This window comes from Lathyrus oleraceus, chromosome 5, assembly GCF_024323335.1.
Source record: "Lathyrus oleraceus cultivar Zhongwan6 chromosome 5, CAAS_Psat_ZW6_1.0, whole genome shotgun sequence".
Classification (NCBI taxonomy): domain Eukaryota; kingdom Viridiplantae; phylum Streptophyta; class Magnoliopsida; order Fabales; family Fabaceae; genus Lathyrus; species Lathyrus oleraceus.
In genome coordinates this window covers 169,165,023-169,187,241 of record NC_066583.1, presented here as the reverse complement: position 1 = coordinate 169,187,241, position 22,219 = coordinate 169,165,023, and the positions used below count along the sequence as shown (strand labels likewise).

General features: G+C 36.5%; 1 protein-coding gene across 3 annotated transcripts; it reads left to right on the top strand.

Moving 5' to 3' along the window:
- Positions 1–567: 567 nt before the first annotated feature.
- On the top strand, positions 568–4,485 carry LOC127080855 (probable inactive receptor kinase At5g58300). Of its 3 annotated transcripts, none has more exons than XM_051021145.1 (3): positions 568–697; positions 1,915–3,279; positions 3,688–4,485. In XM_051021145.1, exons 2-3 carry the CDS (start codon positions 1,992–1,994, stop codon positions 4,305–4,307), a joined length of 1,908 nt encoding a protein of 635 aa, XP_050877102.1. In that variant the 5' UTR covers positions 568–697; positions 1,915–1,991; the 3' UTR covers positions 4,308–4,485. The 3 variants fall into 3 exon arrangements, with proteins under 3 accessions (XP_050877102.1, XP_050877101.1, XP_050877100.1); XM_051021144.1 differs by lacking the exon at positions 568–697 and adding an exon at positions 727–1,012; XM_051021143.1 differs by lacking the exon at positions 568–697 and adding an exon at positions 1,040–1,606.
- Positions 4,486–22,219: the final 17,734 nt, after the last annotated feature.

Sequence of the window (22,219 nt, the reverse complement as noted above, 5' to 3'; positions counted from 1 at the left end):
AACAAACGGTTTGTGATCAGCCCTTGTCTTATTCCTCTCCAGTCAAACCACAGTAGCAAAATCGACCGTGCATATTCGAATTTAAATTTTGGCTGAAACGAAGTTATTGATCAATGGACTATGGTATGTGTTGAATCTGTTATCAATGATATTGATAGCTTGTTAACAAAAATAGGTCTGTTTTGACTTTTGAGCTGAACCAGTCCTTCATAAATAACAGACTCTATATGGTCTATAAGATAGGAACAGAATCCGATGCAATTCGGTTTTTATCCTCATGTAGGGACCATTGTGATGAATTTATGAAATCAAAACACAATGATTGTCCTCTTTTTGAAGTCTGTAATTACTAATTACTCACTCTGTGAAAGGTTTCCATCTCCATCATAACTATTAATAGTTGTTCATGTAAGTTCTGACAGACCCATACGTCACTCACTAGCCAAAGTTTTGGTATTTTACTTTAGATAGAAATAAAAGAGTTAAAGTTTGAGTCTTGTTGAGTGCAATAATCATGGGGTGATAAAGAGTTAGTTAGTTGGGTTGGGACCTCATTGGCATGTCATCAAATCCTCATTTATGTGCCTCTACTCTTAGGTACTTCTTTTCATACTATTAGATTAGATCCATCACTGTTCCTTCCTTTTCTGCCGAACTATTTTCAATTTCAAATCAACATTATTACACCGGCACTAGTGTAAGTTATATTAAAGACTTTGATCTTAAACTCTCTGATTATTATTGCTGTCATTATAGTTAACGACTCTTTTTTCTGCCACCAACTCAAACGGTTCAGTATCTTTAAGAGAAACAAACCTTATTTCTTAATGCTAATGTTTTTCAAGTCATCCAAGTGTTCAATGTACTAAAGTTAAGTACTGTTGTGATGCTTTATTCTTTTTGAAACTTGGTTTATTCTTGACCACAATGATATCTCTTTGCTCTTTTTTGTGATGTGATGCTTCACTCTATGATGTGTTCTTTGTGTCCTAAAGCTGAATTTCATGCCAAGGTAGTATCTCTCTCACTGCTGTCAAATTTCTAATTTGATTACTTATCCTTAACTTGAAACAATTTTCTTAATTATATGAAGTTTTTATCTCTTTTTCGTAGTCCTGATATTGTGCGCGCGTATATATCTCGTGGCCTTGTAACTTTCTGCAGTATTCACTGACCAGATATATGGTGGCAAAGTTAAAAAATCAACACCAATGATTTATGTTCATCTTTTTAAAATTAGAATACATTATACAGTCCACTTTTGTTAAAGAGTGCTTTTTCTTTATAAAGTACAGAGGAGAATCAAACTTTAGCTTTTTCTTTTTTAGTTCTATTTTTTCTTGGATTCTCAATTATCACAGTGCTTTTATTTGGTTGTTGCTGAAACATATAAGCACCAATTTGTGATATGATTTCTTTATTCTTCATGAAAAATGCACTTTAATCCTTCAAAATTTAAAGTTCACAGCAAAACCTTTGGCTTTTTTCTTTTTCTTTTTAAATGGAAGAGTCAGCATAACACTTCAAGCATTGAAATAATGAAAATGCATAATAGACTTATGCATCTGACAGAACGAGCTCTCTTTCCTTGAAAACCTTCTCAACGGTAAGTATGTATAAGATCGTCTATTTTATTTTATTTTTTGTTTCTAAGAAAAAGCTGCAATAAGTGATGTCATCTGCGAGAACAGAAACATTTCTTACTATTAAATTTTCAGAGAAAAAATCGGTTCATATTGTTCAATAATCATTCTGTAAACTTGCTAGTTTTTTGTTTGAATTCTGTTTCTAGGTCTGATTCATGCAAAAGTGCTTCTATATTTGTCTGAATAAAAACTAGTTAGTTTAAACTGTTATAGATTCATAGCTCCATGACCAACTAATAACTTGTTGTATCTTGCAAAACAAAACCAGGAAAGGATGAAGAACGGTTAAGCTCGGAACTTGGAACAATCACCAGTGACTAGTCTTGATTTCTCATCAAACAAGACATGAAGTTGAAATTCTCTAATGTTGCTCTTGTTCTATTAATCACGTCACTGTCTCTCTTTAGTTTGATTGTAGCTGATTCTGACTTGAACTCGGACCGACAAGCTCTATTGGAGTTTGCTTCTTCTGTTCCACACGCACCGAGGCTCAACTGGAATGACTCATCTTCAATTTGTACTTCATGGACTGGTGTGACTTGCAACTCAAACCGAACTCGTGTCGTAGGCATCCATCTTCCAGGAATCGGATTAACCGGTTCAATTCCGGAGAACACAATAGGAAAACTAGATGCTCTTAGAGTTCTAAGCCTTCATTCCAACGGTCTTAGAGGGAATCTTCCTTCTAACATCCTTTCCATTCCTTCCCTCCAATTTGCACATCTGCAGAAAAACAACTTCTCAGGTCTAATTCCGTCTTCCGTCTCTCCTAAACTAGTTGTATTCGATATTTCCTTTAACTCCTTCTCTGGTATTATACCATCCGAGTTTCAGAACCTGAGAAGACTCACTTGGTTTTATCTCCAAAACAATTCTATATCGGGTCCTATCCCCGACTTCAACCTCCCAAGTCTCAAATACTTGAATTTGAGCTATAATAACTTGAACGGTTCGATTCCAAATTCCATCAAAACATTCCCGTCTACTTCTTTTCTTGGAAACTCTCTCTTATGTGGTCCACCTCTTCTCAGTAATTGCTCTTCAATCTCTCCTTCTCCATCTCCTTCCCCTACACTCACACAAAACCAAAAAGATACGACGACCCGTAAGAAAAGCTTTGGCATAGCAGCTATACTTGCTCTAGTCATTGGAGGAATCGCCTTACTATCTCTACTAGTGTTAGTGTTCTTTGTATGCTTCCTTAAGAAGAAAAACAATAAAAGAAGCGGCATACTGAAAGGAAAAGCTTCTTCTTGCGCTGGAAAGACTGAAGTTTCGAAGAGTTTTGGAAGTGGAGTGCAGGCTGCTGAAAAGAACAAGTTGTTTTTCTTTGAAGGTTCTTCTTATACCTTTGACCTTGAAGATCTACTAAAGGCTTCTGCTGAAGTTCTCGGTAAAGGGAGCTATGGTACAGCGTACAAGGCAGTTTTGGAGGAGGGGGTGACAATGGTGGTTAAAAGGTTGAAGGAAGTTGTGGTAGGAAAGAAGGAGTTTGAACAACAGTTGGATATTGTCGGGAGATTCGGACGCCACCCTAATGTCATGCCGCTTAGAGCTTATTACTATTCCAAAGATGAGAAACTTTTGGTTTACAATTACATGCCGGGAGGCAGCTTGTTTTTCTTGTTGCATGGTAAGTTTTTCTAAATTTTAAGCTAGATCACACATGCATGCATTCACCTATGTCATTTTTAGTGTATGCTTTAGTAAGCCTGTTTGGATTGATTTTTTGTAGCTTATTTATTGACATAAAACTTATGGAAACAACTTATGATATGTTCGTCCATAAGCTGTTTTCAACTTATTTCCATAACTCTCGTGATAACTTACGAAAACACAGCTTATAGTTATACGAGAACAATTGAACTTTATTTTATCTTTTGTTATAGAAAAAACTTATACATAAGTATTTATATGATAAGAGCTTACGTTATAATATAAACGCTTATTTAAGTTTTTTATCCAAGCAGGGTCGAATTGTGTTGACACATAGTGTATGTTATAATATATCTTTGCTTAATTGTATTGCTCCAAACAATAGGAAACAAAGGCGCAGGAAGAACACCATTTGATTGGGATTCAAGAGTAAAAGTCGCACTCGGAACAGCTAAAGGAATTGCTTTCATTCACTCAGAAGGAGGTTCGAAATTTACACACGGAAACATAAAATCAACCAATGTACTAATAACACAAGAATTGGATAGCTGCATTTCTGATGTTGGACTACCTCCTCTGATGAACGCGCCAGCAACAATGTCGAGAGCAAACGGGTATAGAGCTCCAGAAGTAACCGATTCCAAAAAGATCACACAGAAGTCCGACGTATACAGCTTCGGCGTGCTGCTACTTGAAATGCTAACAGGAAAGACTCCACTAAGGTATCCTGGTTATGAGGATGTTGTTGATCTTCCGAGATGGGTTAAGTCCGTTGTGAGAGAGGAATGGACAGCTGAAGTATTCGATGAAGAACTTCTTAGAGGACAATATGTTGAAGAGGAAATGGTTCAGATGCTTCAGATTGCACTTGCGTGTGTCGGTAACACGCCCGATATGAGGCCGAGAATGGATGAAGCTGTTAGAATGATAGAGGAAATTAAACATCCTGAGTTTAAGAACAGGACATCCTCGGAGTCTGAATATTCTAATCTGCAAACACCATAAGATAACTCACTCTTTTGCTTCTGTCAAGAGATATATGTTCCACCAATAATAAGCAATTTTTGTTTGTAAAATAGTACTACTAATCTTTGTTTTCATGTATCAACTTATTTGTTACCTTTTGAAACTTTTGGCTGATTGTTGTTTAGTCAATGGAAATAATTCAGGTTTAATTATTGTATATTGCAGACCACAGAATCTTGTAACTTGGGTTCTTCAAGGTTTGTTCATTGCTAGTTTTGAATACAGGTCCGGTCGCGTTGTGGTTGCAGAAAGATTTTTTTCGACTTCGATCAATACATTGTGGTCGCCGACAGTGCGAATCAATCACAATATTTTTATCAGATCACAAATATTTCTATGACATTCATTTTCACTTCTTAATATATATATATATATATATATATATATATATATATATATATATATATATATATATATATATATATATATATATATATATATATATATATATATATATATATATATATATATTTGTATTTGTATTGTAATAATTTTTTAATTATGAAATTGACAAAAAAAGAAATTTTGAGAGTTATTTAAATTTACAAAATTAAATTTAGAATGTCACTATCGACTTATAAATATATATTTTTCTTTTAAAGTAAAATGCATCTTTATATGTGATTAATTCATATACTTATTTATAGTAAATAATGTTTTTACTTTTTATTGAAATTGATAATTTTTTTTTTGTTATTATGAGTGAGATCATAGAGATACCTTTAAATTTTTATTACAACTTACTCTATGAGTTATAGTACTTTATGCAATAATGGTTGTGTTAATCTTATTATTATTATAATTGTTTCCGATTTATTAATATTTATCTCTATCTTTTAATATGAATTTTTATTCTTAAATATTTATTCCTAAGACTGAAAAGTTATATTTTTAATTAAACATATATGAAAATTAAATATATATAGACACGTAGGAATACGTCAGGATGTTACCATATATCTATTATGGAGAATTAGAGATGAGAGGAGTATTAAAGTTTCGAGTGATAATTGGTTGGTATCAGGGATGTGTATTAATGATTATCATATTAAAATTCCTAATGAACTAAGAGGAGTGACGATGAATGATTTGGTTGATGAGAATGGTGAGTGGAATTGTCATATGATGCAAGACTGGATGTCTCAAGTGTTGCTGCGCAAAATTCAATTGATCCTTTCTCCAAAGATGATTATGAAAATCATGAATTCACAGTGACAGGCTCAGGTTTCAGTTAAGGAAATGTATCACTATTTGTCTATGTTCAATGAGGAGATTATGGATGAATGGTGGAGGATGATATGGAGACTCAATGTTTCGAAGATAGTGGATGACTAGATCATGCTAAATATCAAAGAAAGGAATAAGGAAGATAGCAAGTAGAGTGCTATTGGGCTATGAGATGTCATGCATTGTGGACGTGGCTGAATAAAGAAGAACACGATGAGTCGTTTCCGAGGTCGTATGATCCAAGACCATATATCTCGCAGAGACTAAAGGAGTATGATGAAGCAAAGAGCATGAATATTACTACAATGGGTAGAGGTAAAACAATTAGTATGGTTAAATGGAAGCCTCCCTCCCGAAATATGGTGAAACTGAATGCAGATGGTGTCTGCAAGGAAAAGAATGTAGCTGGTTGCGATCCGAGATGAGGGAGGCACTTGATTGGGAGGTTTTGCAAAATTGTTGGGTCAATGCAGTGCAATCATGACAGAGTTGTGGAGTGTGTTTGAAGGACTCAAACTTACAAAGATGCCAGTGTTACGTAAGGTTGAAATTAATGCGAACTCCATTGAAATAGTGCATGCTATCGAAAAAGAAAGATCGAAAAAGGATGACGGATTGAACTTGATTATTCAAATTCAAAGATTATTTGAAAATCATGAGACCGTTGTAACAACCCGTATAATATATATAACAACTCGTATAATATATATATAGAATAATATCATACAAGTGTTAAATTTTGGTACTGTCACAACATAAGTGCCTAATGACATCAATATATACACATGTCCAAACTAAAAACATCAATGGAATATGGTATACAATAGTGCCTAAACAATAAAAATCTAAGAACTATGTGCAATATCTTCATTGCACACAACTCCACAATGGAAGATCATGATAAACAACATCCCTTGAAACATCCATAAACAACTTCTCTTAGATTCAACCTGCAAGGATTACCTGAAAAATAACAACAATAATGGGATAAGATAATAATCTCAGTGAGTTATCCTATCCTATGGGTTCACTCGGCTCTACAGGGTTCCTACTCAATTCTAACTCATGTATTCACCTTCCGTTACTTGTGCATCACTTGCACCTTGTAACTAGGACTTGAGTAACAGAGGGATAAACACAATGTATGGAAACATGTCACTTGAGTTAATATAACTCAGCAAATCACTATTCGGATTCACGCAACATTGATCCCCAACCGGACCTACGTCTAGGCCAAGGCTTGGTTCACGCATGTCCGTATGATTCGAATTCCACGGCAGATATCAGGTTCCCCTATGGGACTCGAACCCACTTTTAAGAACCATCACTCGTATGAGACTCAAACCCACTTTTAAGAACTATCACTCGTATGGGACTCGAACCCACGTTGAGTATCTTTCACCATATGGGACTCGAACCCACTTTTAAGAACCATCACTCGTATGGGACTCGAACCCATGTTGAGTATCTTTCACCATATGAGACTCTAACCCACTTAGGTGTCCACCTTTTCCCAATGTCTGTCATGGTTGGGACTCAAACCCAATTGAGGCGCGAATCATTGGTACCACATCCCCACTTACCGCTTTATCGAAGCCTTTTAAGTGGTATGTGCACAATCATAAATAATTTCGAATACGTGATTAATTCTCAATAATCAATAGGGCTTTCGGAGCAATGCTCCTCACCAAAATAGGACTTTTGGAACAAATGTTCCTCACCAAAATATATCAAACGATTCTCATGACATCATATCAGTTCTCATGGCATCATAACATGATCCATTCTCATACATAAATCACACATGTTCCATACAATGCATATTGGTTCACTTCCCAAGTGAATACTTGTCCACGATGCGCACCTAGGCACCGTTGCGTCCAAGCATCACCGTATACTCATTTCCATAACCTAGATTATCTTTCTAAGTTATTAATCAAGTTATTCTCCTAGGTTTCCTCACTCATCTTTATAGAGTTTTAATCATATTATTTCACATCCAACAACATCCAATCAATTTATAGCATATACATTAGCATATTAAATATCATACAAGAACACCCATAGTAGCATAATATGTCATAATAAACCCTAGACATATCCGACTCACAACATGCTCCTCATTTTCTTAGGTTATTCAAGTTGTCACATACAAACAAGTCAAACATAACCCAAGCATACAATTATCACTATCCTTTACCAATAATTCTTGGTTATCTCATGGTCTCTCATCACCATGCAATATCTCATTGTATGAGCTTTTTAAGCTTTAAGTCTCATATCAGTCGGATTCACAGTTCTTGAATTATGGCAAGAACAAGAACCATATATTCAATCAACAAAACAATAACTCATTATATATATATATAATATAATATATATATATATATATATATATATATATATATATATATATATATATATTCATCATTATACTATCAATAATTGACATATAATCATGTTTTTTCATAACTATATGAAAGAGCATTGAAAGAGCTTTCCAACGACTCCGACTGCGTCCAAAACGAATTTATAACACTCAATTAATTCATTAATCTATCTTAATCAAGATTTAAATTAACATTTATTCATTGCATAAGTATTCAACAACAAAATCATTGGCCTAGTGGTAAGGCTTATACCATTCTAAAGATGTCTTGGGTTTGAACCCCATTGGTGACATATTTTAATTCATCAAATAATTAATTCATGTCAATAGATTGATCAAAGGACAACTAATTGAGCATTTAAGGGAATATGAGATATTACAACCGTGAAGGTGGAGCATGTTTTTAGAGAATCTAATAAATGTGCTAACGAGTTATCAAATGTAGGATGCATTCTTGATTATGAGTTTATTGATTTTGATTCGGTGACAGAAATTATTTCAAGTTTGCTAGAGGATGACGTTAGAGGTGTAACTACCCCTATGGTGGTTTATTTGTAGTTCTTTCTTTTTTTTGTTGGGATTAAGTCTTCTATATTACAAAAAAAAAATGAATACATAGAATGTAAGAGAAAAATTTATTAATCACCCAATAATTAATCACAACGATACTTATAAGATGATGTTTTAAAAACTTAATCACACAATACTTATTTTTACACACATTTTTGTACTGGTCAAAAAATAAAAGTGTGTATGTTACCTCTATAAGGGCAGGGGTACTCAGAGACATTAGTAGTTTTATTACAGTATATAATGGTTAAAGCTTACCCACGTCGACGAGAAGCCCTACATGACGGTGTTTTATGGTGTTTTAGAGGACCTACTCACGTGAGGTGAAAGACCATGTATGCAATGTGATTCTTTTGTGGTAACGATACATATAGTATCATATGTCTGAGTTAAGATTTGTTTATTTTCCCTTCAAGGGAGAACTATTTATAGAGACTTTTTGGATCTAGGGTTTAGGAAACCCTTAGTGGCGGCAACCGCTTCCCCATAACTAGGGGAAATTGTTGACTACATATTTCTTAGGGAGCCGTGGTACAAATTCTTCTTACAAAACTACCTAGAGACAACGACACAATACACATCGTATATCCCACAGGTGAGAAGCCTTTATCCTGTATGGGAGTCTCCTGGGAGGAAACACTCTAGGCGGGGGACTTGGAGTCGCCCTTGTTTGGGACTCTCACTAATATAACAATACACAAAGGGCTTTGTAAAAGGGCAAAGTGTTTTCAAGGATTCTTTCGTTTACAAGGTACATCCTTCATCCTGGGGCGAGTCCCTCAGCTTTAGGAGAATCCTGTTGGTTCTAAGTGTTGACAGTAATTTTGGTAAAACAAAGAGTGTTCACAAGATGTTATGTGTGATGTCTTAACATAAGATATCCTATGTACCTGCTGGAGTTTAAGGAACATAATCATGTAGGATTGTTTCAGAATGTCATACACCAATGTTATGGCATCTGATATTAAGTACCTGTTGGAATTTAAGAAACATAATTATGCAGGATTGTTTCAGGATGTCATACACAATGTCATGGCATATGATATGGTTGTACCTGCTGGAAATTATAAATGGAATTATGGAATTATGCAGGATTGTTCCAGGATGTCAGACCCGATGTCATGACATCCTGTACACAGAACATTCAGTATGAATGTCTGGTGTTTTGTGATTGCACAATTAATGGCAATCTATGTATGATTGAAGATCTGATTTGCAGGCGCATTCAATCATTGATTACAACCTGATTTACTTATTTTCCAAGGAGATCTAACCAGCTGTCATGAGAAGATTTGATTGGAAAATAGATTTAGGGTTTTCAAGGTGTCTAAGCCCAGCTGAATGCTTCTATAAATAGGACATGGAAAACCTGATTTTGTACACAACCAATACTGAGCGAAATACTGAGAGAGAGCTAGGGTTTGTGTCTTGTTTAGTCGTGAGACTTGTAAGCCATTCAAGTCATCCATTGATGATTGAATTGGTCTGATTTGTGATTGTAATTTGTCACTCTAAAGCTGTTAAGCAAGAGTGTGTGTCTACTTGATCAAAGCTGTTAAGCAAGATCAAGTGTGTGTCTTCTTGATCAAAGCTGTTAAGCAAGATCAAGAGTGTGTCTTCATGATTGAAACTGTAAAGTAAAATCAAGAGTGTGTTATTAAAAAGTGTTTTCTTTTCACAAGGGATTGTTGTTTAAAATCACAGGTGTGATTGTAGGGAAGTGAGTGGGTTCTCATATCTAAGAGTGCTTAGGTAGAAATTGCACGGGTAAAGATTAGGTGAGAAAGACTGTAACTTGTTGAAGTGTATGGAGAGTCTTTGAACTGATTCTATTTTAGTGAATTTCCTTCCTGGCTTGGTAGCCCCCATATGTAGGTGAGTTGGACCGAATTGGGTTAACAATTGCTTGTGTCTTTTGCAGTATTATTCTCTATCTTTATTCTGTTTGCATTACTCAGATATTAGTGTCGTGACATTACCTTCGACATCTCATATCTGATACCAGAATTTCAAATCCTTCAACTGAAGGTGACCTTTTTAATAAAAGGCGGGTCCCTCACCTGAAAGAGACCTTTATAAGAGGTGAGTTCCTTAGCTGAAGACGAACTTTTAAATAAGAGGTGAGTCCTTTAGCTTGGGGCGAGTCCCTCAGCTGAAGGTGACCCGTTCCTTTGCGCAAGCGCTTAATTGAGGGATGGGTAATCTTCCAGATGTCTCATAATTAGCTAAAATGTTAACTAGGAGTGTCAATCAATCATTCAGATAGTCCAACTTACGCCCATTTAATGTAAGCAATGATAACCTGTTTTCTAGACCTTAAATGCCAATGGCACGTGTCAGAAACGTGTCAAACATTTCAAAATTACGGGGGAGTCTAAGAGGTCCCTTGTGGATTTAAATCCCTTTATACAATATTTCTCCTTCCATTTCGTTTATCCTTATTTTGCTCCTATTTTTTGTAAGCTCATATGAACTATCCAGCTCCTCATCGTTCCTGATTCTTCGTTTACAACCTTCTTTCAGGTATGAATCTCCCTTCTTATCTCTTTTTTCTGTAGTGAGTATGGTTTACGAAGAACCGTTCGAAATAAGGCTTAGGTTAACGTAGGACCGTAGATTTTGAGGGTAATTGTCACACTCTTTTGACGGTTGAGACGATGATAGTGATTTCTTTTTGACCTACTGTTTTCCCAAGAACAAAAAGACAATGGCTACCCCTTCCGTCCTGTCTAAGGATGTTGAATATATTGGAACTTGACACACATATGACGTACAAATCCTCCATTTCCGATCATACGTGGAGTTTCCTATTTAATAGATGAAGATATTGTTGTGCTAAATGCATGTTTGCCATCGGAGAAGGTGACCACGCCCGTCTCCTCTGATCATCTTTCTCCTTATTTTTACTTCTAACTCACTTATATTAAAGACATGGGGGTTCTCTTCCCCTTTTTGATGGAGGTTTTAAGGGCTCTCAATGTCACTCCGTCCCATCTGTTCCATAATAGTTGGGGTTTTATCAAGGCCTTTTGAGATGATATGCGATGACCTGGATGTAACTTCTATTGTAAGAGTCTTTTTCTCTTTTTATATCACCAAAATTGCGAAAGGTAGATGGTCTTAGGTGGCCTTCTAAAGAAAACCCTTTTCACGTCCCATTCCAATCACTATAAGTATTGGAAGGACATATTTGCCTGTATGAGGGGACAAGATGATTCTCTAGGCGTGTCAGGGGCTAATGATTCCCCTTTTCCCCCTTGTCCTAGACGAAGGATCCTATGGCGATCATGTGATATGACATTGAGTTCCTTACCCTTGAGGAAGAGATGATTGTCCACCTCCTGTTGAAGTTTGAGGTTATGAAATGTCGTACAATTATTAAGCTTTGGTTGTATGGCGACAACCATTTTGTCGCTTATTTAGGTAAACTTAAAATATCTTATTTTCCTTTGTAGGTATTTTTAAACAGTATCTGTGACCTCTATGCATGGTTTGTAGATCAGATTGTGAGAATTATTGCTAAGGAGAAGAGACAGAGATATGAGAGGATCCAGGCTATTTATTCAGACAATAATAGCCTCCAGAGGGTTTTATCATCAAGGGGAGAAAAAGGCCAGCTGAGGGTGGCAAGGATCCTCCTTAGGGATCCAACATTTTGAAAGCCCCAGAGGGCGAAAAGGATCCCATTTAGGGATCCAACATTTAAATTTAATCAATGGGCAGCAAGGATCTCACATAGTGATATAGCATTTTAATTGACTCATTGGGAAGCAAGGATCTCACATAGGGATCCAACATTTTAATTGTCTCGTTGGATGACAAGGATCTCACATAGAGATCCAACGTTTTGATCGCCTTAGAGGGAGATAAGGATCCCACTTAGGGTCCAACATTTAAATTGCTTTAATGGGCGACAAGGATCCCCCTTAGGGACCCAACATTTCGGTCACCTCATGGGGAAGCAATGATCCCACTTAAGGATTTAGTGTTTTGATCGCCTCCATGGGCAGTGTTCTCTTGAGCTTTCAGACTTCCTGCAAAAAGAGGATATCCAACAAACATAGACTCTCTAAAATAATAAAGTGAGGGGCCTCATTAAAAACCATTTCCCCCATGAAAAACACAGAGGGAAAAGAGTGCATCCCACAAAATAAACTTGTCCTTACCATCAACATAGATTTATATACTCGCCCATAAAAATCAACAACAAAGTAGCAAAACAATAATAAAGAAAAAAATGACAGCTATACAGATGGATCCAGAGGGCATTCTTGTTAGGACTTCAATATTTGATCTCCTTCATGGTTAGAGGATAAGCCTCATTAATCTTGTATGTTTCTCCCGGTGAGCTCACTTTTCTGGCTTTCACGCCTAGTGTGCGAACCCTTTTTAACTTGAGCCTTTCTACGTAATATTTTCTGGCGATTTCCTTGGATAACCCCCACTTGCCCATTAGAGAGAGGGTACTTCATGCATAAATACAAAATAGACAAGACGACTCCTAACTGCTCAAAAGTTGATCGCCATATGTCGTACCCCAAAATTTGCCCTACTTTTTTTAATTTGTCTGGCTTATGGTTTTGTTCATTTGCACACTTTTTTCTATTTGATCATGCATTCATCGACATTTGCATATGATAACAAATTTAGGCCAAAGGTTCGATGATAATAGATTTAATTGGGTTAAGTGGGTTTTCGAGGTGGATATTATTTGGTATTTATTCGGGTTTATTTCCCGTATTATTTGTGGTGGTGATCATCTCTTTATTTGAGATTCATGGTTATCAGGAGAGATTGAAACGACCGTCCATTAATTCGGAGGTTTGCTTGGATTCAAAGGAAATGGCAAAGTTGGAATAAAAGGGAAATTTAATTCATTTAGTGAAAATAGCACTTCTCAAAAGTACTAAAAATCATAGGTTAAGCCACTCAAAATTCAAGCCAAAAGTGGTAGAAAAATCAAGGCATGCATGAAAATTCAAGTTCAATTACTAGTGACTCTTTGCCTTACATCCGAACTTGGTACTTTTGCTAAACTCCAACACCATTCGTCTTTAACTACCCTTAACTACATATTTCTCCACAAACCATCAATTTACCTAATTACCCTTAACTACCATAACTTCCAAACTAACACAAAACTTCCAAACAAATACAAATCTCAACTTCCATCTTTTTCACTCAATCCTAGCCACTCTTAACAATTAATCCTATGGTTGAAATTGGTGATTCGCAACTTGAGCTTAAATTAATTTCTAACCATTGATAAACCAATTACTTGGATCACAATCCAAGGATGATCATTCACCTACCAAGTCTATATAAACATGTTATTTTTCACATTTTTGGGGGTTAACTAACCTAACTTATAAAATTCACAATTAATCATTATTTTTCCACCACTTTTTCTTCTCAATTTCTCTCTCAATATTCATCTTCCCCCTCATCCTCACCAAAGTTCATCTTCATCACCATTTATAACTTCACATTGAAGTTCTAAAATGGTGGAACTTAGCCATCAATAATTTCTACATCATCATCAACAATTATCAATCAACAATACAAGCATTATCATCAAAAAAATCATCCATCAACAATTACTACATTATCTTCTACATTCATTCATCATCAAGAATAATTACCAAAGTTTGGAAGTTAATTGGATTAATGAAGCTTATTCTTAAAGTTTTCTCGGTTTCTTTTCGGCGCTTCGATTTTCAACACTAACCGGAGCAAACCTCCGCTCCGTCGGTAATCCTTTATCTCTCCATACATTTGTCATGAATATTGGATTTTTGCTTGTTGATCAATTTTAGCTACTGTTTTGATGTTGCTTATTAAATAATCACTTATTTTGGCATAAGACACATAAACTTGAAAATAATGAGTATTCAATTTAACTATTAATAATACATGAATATACCATTTGAATTTATTTTTCGCGCCGATCGTGAATATATAATCAATTTTTCATTTCGATACATATTTTAGGCGAACCATCTCATTCTTTAATCAATTTTTTCGTCTACTTTTTATTTTTTTTGGTATAATTCATAGCTTATTTCGCAATTTGATATATATATATATATATATATATATATTTTTTTTTTTAAAATTCTGATTTCTACTGTATATTAATTCGTCGAATTCTATTTTGTTAATTATTATCAAAAGTTTTTTCAAAACTGATATTTTCTTTGTTCCTATGCATTTGTTACTGCTATTGTTATTGCCTTTTATTCTTTTTTCTAAGTACTGCCATATTTGTTTTTTATATATAACTTAGAAATATCACATGTGTATACTGCTATCTTTATTGTTTTGTTATCTCTTTCTAATATTTTATTATTATATTATTACATTTCCTTTACTATATATTGTTTTATATTATTTTACTATAGTATTGTTTTAATATATTACAAACAGTAATATGTACCAAAACTGGACTTGAAAATAATGGTAGCGTACCGTGATTACGGATGTATATCATAGGGTAAAATGAAAAAATAATGTCCCTCTGTTTCAATTTTGTATAATGCTCATTATATTTAAATATAATTTAGATAATGCTGAATGTTTTAAAATATGAACTCAAATACACTTTTTTTTTCTATTATCAAAATATTCTTTAAAAGAATACGATTTAATATAACATAATCACATACTGTATGACAAGTTTTTTTTAAGTTGCCGCTATACTCATAAACCGGCAGTACCATACATCATATGATGCTATATCATTAATTCACCACCACATGCATACTATATCTCATTTTTTTACTGACAAACTTTTTAGCACATTAGTACCTCATTTCCCTACTAATATTTTTTTAATACATTAGTACATTAGTTATTTAATGATTGGATTGGATTGGTTATTAGAAAAGTTTAAGAAATAATAATTCTTTTTTAGGATTAATAAAATAATACACTTAATTCCTAATTTAGTTTTGGTTATTAGAAGTTTTAGAGCATAATTGAAAAATTAATTCAAGGTTAAGATCGTAGGCTTGCTTTCATCCTTTAACTCATAACTTGTAAGTTCGGTTATTTCTTAAATTGTTTGCTTGTTTGTCTAAACAAAATATTCAATATGACCAGTAAAGTACATGCTTCCTTAGTTCTAGGGTATTGTTTAGAATCGATTAGCATTGATTTGACTTAATTCATTAGGTTTTCTTGTGTACATAATTCAAATATTTTCAATCTCATTGATTAGTGTTGACCAAAGGACACTTTGGTCAATTAAATCCTTTGTAATCGTGCTGTAAGCCCCAAGCCTATTTCAAGTGATCAAAAGACCCTTGATCACTTAATAGAGCAAGTTCATTGCGCTCAAGCTATCGTGGATATGCTGAATCTACGATGCTCAAGACCTCAAGGTTCGAATGCAAAATCAAGACTTCAAGTCAATATCAATCAAGCATAGCTAGCAAAGTGGACTACTTCTCAAGCACTACAAAGGTATCAACACTTGTTGATCGTAATTCACAGTGTGTGGCACGAGCCTTAAGTAAGAGAGAAGGATTGGGACTGAAGAATTCTTACCCCCATTTTGGATATCTTTGTGTATGGGACGAATGATCCAGTGCTCATCGTATTCACCTCTATTCATAGACTTTAGCGCAACTTGAATCATACGATTAGCAAGTCTCTCTCCACAAAGCATTAGTTCAACAAATAAAGGGCTACAACAATAACTTATCAATCATGAATCGAGTTGTACGACATGAGTCTTAAGCAATAGATAAGGAATGAGACTGAAGAATTCCTACCCCCATTCTGAATATCTTTGGGTATGGGACGAATGACCCAGCGCTCATCGTATTCACCTATATTCATAGATTTTAGTGCAATTCGAATCGAACGATTGATAAGGTCTTCATCAACGCAAAAATAACAAAGATTCTCCTCTCGCGATTTGAAAATTAAGATGAGAATTACATGTCACGAGCCTTAAGTAGTAAAGAAGGAATGAGACCGGAGAATTCCTACCCCCATTATGGATATCTTTGGGTATGGGACGAATGACCCAACGCTTATCGTATTCACCTTTACTCATAAAATTTAGTGTAATTCTTATCAAATAACTATCAAGTATATTCCACTCGTTCAATCATTCAATCATATTATTTTTCCTCCTTAATCTCTTTGCTTTCAGCCGTAGTAGGCTGAACTACGAAAGCTCTGATTTCCTTATTGCCCTATAAGGATACGTAGACAAGAGAATCCAGATTCTTCGCGAGCTACCTTATTTATCAATCTATTCTATTTTAACGATCAATCATTCAATCCTCCTTCAATGTTAGACTCTCCTCCTAGATGTTCATACATTTCTTGGGATTATTATCTAAGGTTCACATACCCATTTCTGAATCAATTGCTTCATGTATTGCCTATTAGTTCAGACTATAGCTTACATTGGTGCAGACCTTAGCAACCTCTTTTAGCCCATGGAGTTTAGACTCTGGCTTTAAGGTGAAGACCTTGGCGACTTCTTTTATCCCATGGAGTTCAGACTCTGGCTTTGCTTCTTGGCCTCAAGGTGCAGACCTTGGCAAACCCCTTTAGCCCATGGAGTTCAGACTCTGGCTTTATGAGTTCAGACTTTGGGTATTCTGATTTTGTCTATACAGTTCAGACTTTGACATACTACCCTGCCTTACAGTTCAGACTTTGGCACTCATTTATCCAACCCTTGGAGTTCAGACTCTGGCTACCTCTTTCATTGCATATATAGTTTGTACTTTGGAATCATACTCTTTTGTCCTGATAGAGTTCAGGCTCTGGCATTCGAACTTGTTCCTTGCCTTGAGCTTAGTTCAGACTATGACATTCATCTATCTCTCCCTATGGAGTTCAGACTCTGGCAATATCACGTTTGTCCTTGTGGTTGATCACCATATTTGGTTAATACCACATCCTTGCTTGTTAAGCAATCTATCTTGCCTCTTGATAATCAATCTCATTCCCTTTTGTTTCAGCCTTGGTGGGATGAACTACGATTGCTCTGATTTTCTCATTGCATGATGAGAATACGTAGGCACGAGGGTTCGAATCCTCCGCGAGCATACTTATTTATTATTCATTCTTCCGCCTTAGGGAACCATTCATATCTTTCATGATCCATTATCTACCTCCGATCATAAACCGTTCACCTAGTGCCGCATCGTTTCTTTGAAACCGAAATATACTTTCTTTGGAATTCCATATACACCCTTTTAGGACGATATAGTGACAGTCCGCATTTGTACCTAGAGTTGTTTGGATTGTCCCTAGACATTTAATTCCTTCTTTTTCGGCTCAACCATACAGTGATACCGTGATGTAGGCCCTCACTTATGGTTCGTGCCACCTTCCCTCTATGGTACGAATTCCATTTCTCTTATGGATTCCGATGTATATCTGACCTTTGGTTTCAAGTCATACCTCTCCAGCCACTTGTTACCAAATATTTGATTATGTGACTTTGGTCACTTCACTCCATTCATCTCCATTGAAGCATTCATATTCTACCTTCATTCACTTCACGTGGTATACCTATTCTTTGAGCCAGATACACTATCTCTTTATGCTCCATCTTGTACCTCTTTGTGAACCAAGATCTGTTTGTGCTATGAAACCAAACACTTAATTCCTTTCTTTTTCGGTTGTTCTAATATAGTGATATTATGTTGTAGGCCCTCACTTGTTGGTTCATACCATTTTTACTCTTGTGTTCATATGTCACCCCTTGTTGAAGTTCAAATAACACTATCCTTTGGTTCAGACCATACTGTTATCAACTTCTTTTCATCTCCCGCCACTATTTCTTCAAACTACAGAGCTCTGAATTCCTCATTGCACTATGAGGATACGTAGGCATGAGGGCCCTAATCCTCACCGAACACTTTATCCATTTCTTTCCTTTCCCTTCATTCTTTTTACGAGTAATCTTTAGATAACACCTATTTGAGCGAGAACAATCAAAATTGTTCCCATGGAGTACCATGAATGTTTGGGGTGCTAATACCTTCTCCTTGCATAACCGACTTCCTTACCCAGCATATCTCTTTCCCCTGGATTTTATCGATGTTTTCACTTTCCTTCGGGAATAAATAAAGTTCGATGGCGACTCTGTTGTATGTTCGAGCATGCGATGTGTTCGAGTATATTTCTGCTAGCTTCAGCTGGCGAATCTGCTGGGGACTTTGCTTCTTGGAGCATTTCCTAATCGCTAAAAGGAGTCAAGCCTAGTTTTGATTGCTTCTCCGTTTAGTTTAGGTGTTTACCTTTATTGCTTTACTCGCTTTATTTATCGCATTCTTTACTTCTTTAAATATTGTTTATTATGGATATTATCTGTTATACTCCCTGTTGGGTTGGGATAGATTACATGAGAGAGAAGCTATATACCCGAGCTTAGTATACACATAGGATATGTTCGTGGATAGTCATGTACACCTGCGTTTCGCGCGTTGGGTTGTCACAAGAACCACACCCAGACTAGATTCACTTGGAAGTACTTTTGTCCTGTGTGCATTCACTACGACATGGTATTTTCATTTCGAGTCGATGACTCTGAGAGACCTTCTAGGGACCACCTTGGAGCATAGTCCATACCCGTGAGGGGGATATTGGATTTTTTTACAGGAAACCATAGCCTCTACATACCTTTATTCTCATGGACGTCGGACCTTTGATCCTACATCGGTCGGTATACGCAGATTATCCGGATTGTTTTATGTTGTTAACATATATTATTGCATTTCATTTTTGCGTTGCTGTATATATGCCGAAGTTTTGACCCTGAGTTATTACACCATCGATGCTTTGAACCTATGGATGTTGCATAATTATTTGCATTCCATCCCTAACATGTGCATTCACGCATTCACATTGTCACATCCGCGAAAAACAACCGGCGGGCTGAAACAAAAAAACAACACAGAGCCGCCACTGCGCGTTATTTATCCCAAGATAGGGAAAGGAAACGCTCAGAGAAACCTGGAAAAAGCATGGTCTCGCGACCAAAGAGAAAGGGTAAGGGAGTCGGTTACGCAAGGGGAAGGTATTAGCACCCCTCACGTCCGTCGTACTCGACGGGATCCACGCTCTAAGAAAAGAAAAGGTTGCTAAAACACCACACACACACACGCACCGAAGACAACACAGGTGGGGTTAAGGGGGAGAGAGCTCGATAGGACGTCGCATCCTATGCCTACGTATCTCGTCTGGAACGAGAATCAGAGCTGCCGTAGTTCGGCTCACGCACGCCAAACAACACACGCACCCACAGGCAAACTTGGAACCCGACAACCACTCGATGGAATTACGTCAGCTTCCGAACCAAACAAACACAATCAGGATACGTACAGCCAATCGCTGGGCTTACGTCCATATCCTGACACACAAGAATATAACAAGCAAACACACACAAAAAGAAAAAAAGTGCCCGGAGAGACCTCGCGCGGTCTCCTGCCTACATACCTCGTCTGGAACGGGGATTAGGGCGATGTAGTTCCCCTGAAAGGGAAAGAAAATCTAGCCAGAAACCAAGGGAAGACACACTACCAGGGAGCTGTACTCGAGCCTAGTGTTATCATGCATCATTGCCCTATGTTGTGGTTTCTACCTACTTGCACAACTGCAAGCTAATCCTATCCAGGAAGAAAGCAATCATACAAGCATACAAGCAAACAGAGCAAACAAATATTCACAAAGCACACACTATAACCAGTCAAGTGGGCTCAAACAATGGGTTTGACTGCCGAAGCAAGTCATATGTACATGGGTAGTATTCACTCTTAACCTTGCCATTGCGGGGCTAAGGTGAAGCAGATGAAAGGTGAGTGAAGATTAGACTTCACAGCTCTTATCCCTGACCAGGGAGAGCTTCAGACAAAGGAGCGTGGGTCCAGAATGGAGGGACCCTTCTACGCTCAAGACTCTGACTCGATCGTGCAACAGCACAGGATCTTGGGTTTGTGTCCCAATGCATCAACACACAGCCGTGTGAGCAGAGGGACGACTCAACAGAATAGTGGGGGATAGATTGCATATCCCTTTGATCCACCAATTGCCTCATAGAGGTCTTTACCTGCTTGGGCACAAATGTAAACAACCAAAAACATCGCCTCTTAAGGAGGACTTCAGACAGTTGCCTGGCCAAGTAACAGGCCAGGTCTTCCAGACTACATGGAGAATAGAAGTCCTACCTCAAGTGGTTTAAAAACCAAGCAGCAGCAAGCAAGTTCTTAAAGAACTGTAAGCGACTAAATGTACCTAATGATGAAGGCGGCGCTTGAATCTGGCGTTTCTGGATGTATCTTGCCAAAACAGATGCAGAAGAAGCTTTAGGAAGATGATTGGAGAAGCTATCTCAACTCAAACACGATCCAGAAGCAAGAACTCTCAAAACTCCATTGTTGCACTCATGATGAACAGTCACGATCCAGCAAGGTTATGGCAATGGCTTGATGAAACAGATGGAGATCTTGCCTTGTAGAACACGAACCAAAAGGAATTATGCAAATTGATGGAGAATTCGTGGAGTTTTGATCAAAAATGTTGAATGAATATTCTTGAGATTTTGAGAGAAAATGGAGGGAAAAGTGGTTACAACTCTTGGAGAATGTGAAGTGGTTAACATTTCAGTTATAATTAGAGCTTTATACTCTTGCTTAATCACCTTACTAATCACCAATTAACCAAATGAAATGTAATTAGCATAATGTGGTTTTTTCAATGCAAGGGCAAAATTGGTATTTCACATAAGGGCTCATGACAGCTGTATGACAGCTCATACATCTCCTAAATATCATTTGTGATGTGTTGGCTTTGATCCCATGTTGATTGGCATTGTATTTTTCATTTTCACTATGTCATGCCAAATTTTGCATTTAAAGTGAGAGTTCAAAAATAGCCTAGCCAAATATTGATCCTTGGAAACTTATGACAGTTCAAACCACTTCTAATTGGCATATGTGATGTGTTGCAAAAACTCCCATTCCAAAATTCCCATTATTTCTCAAGTTGGACCATTTTGCCCTTGGATTTTAATTAGTGCACTTGAAAATTGACCTTTTGCATTGGCCATTTTTGATGAATTTTGATTATGCACCATGAAAGTACATGTCAAATGGAGTTTGCTCATAAAAAGATCACTCATTTTGGACACTCCATGTGAAAGTTATGCCACTTTGATTATAGGTCTTTTTTGAAATTGAATGGATCATAACTTGTCAACCATACATGGAAATTTCAAGTTCTTGGACTTTTTGGAAAGGTGAGAACAAGATCTACAACTTTCATGTTGAACAAATTTTCATTTGAAGCTTACTTGGACATGTAATTTTGTGGTCAAAAACTTTCCATTTTTGGAAACTTCCATTACAAGTCACTTTCTATTTTTGGCAATTTTTGTTCTGACTTTATTTTCTTCATTCTTGAGCTTTGACATGTCAAATAACACTTGTTCCAACATGAATGAAGTATATCCAACTCACTTCCACCTCCAAATCCATCAAATCATGCACAGTTGACTACAATTGACTTTTTCAACTGATAGATGAATTTGGCAAGGCACTGATCAATCTGAACCCCAATTCTCTGATGAAATGGCTCAAGGATGAAACCCTAGCCTCAATAAGCTCAATACAATCATGAAATGATCCTCATATCCATCATAGACCCCATCTCCTTGCTATGCCCTGATTGGCCCAAT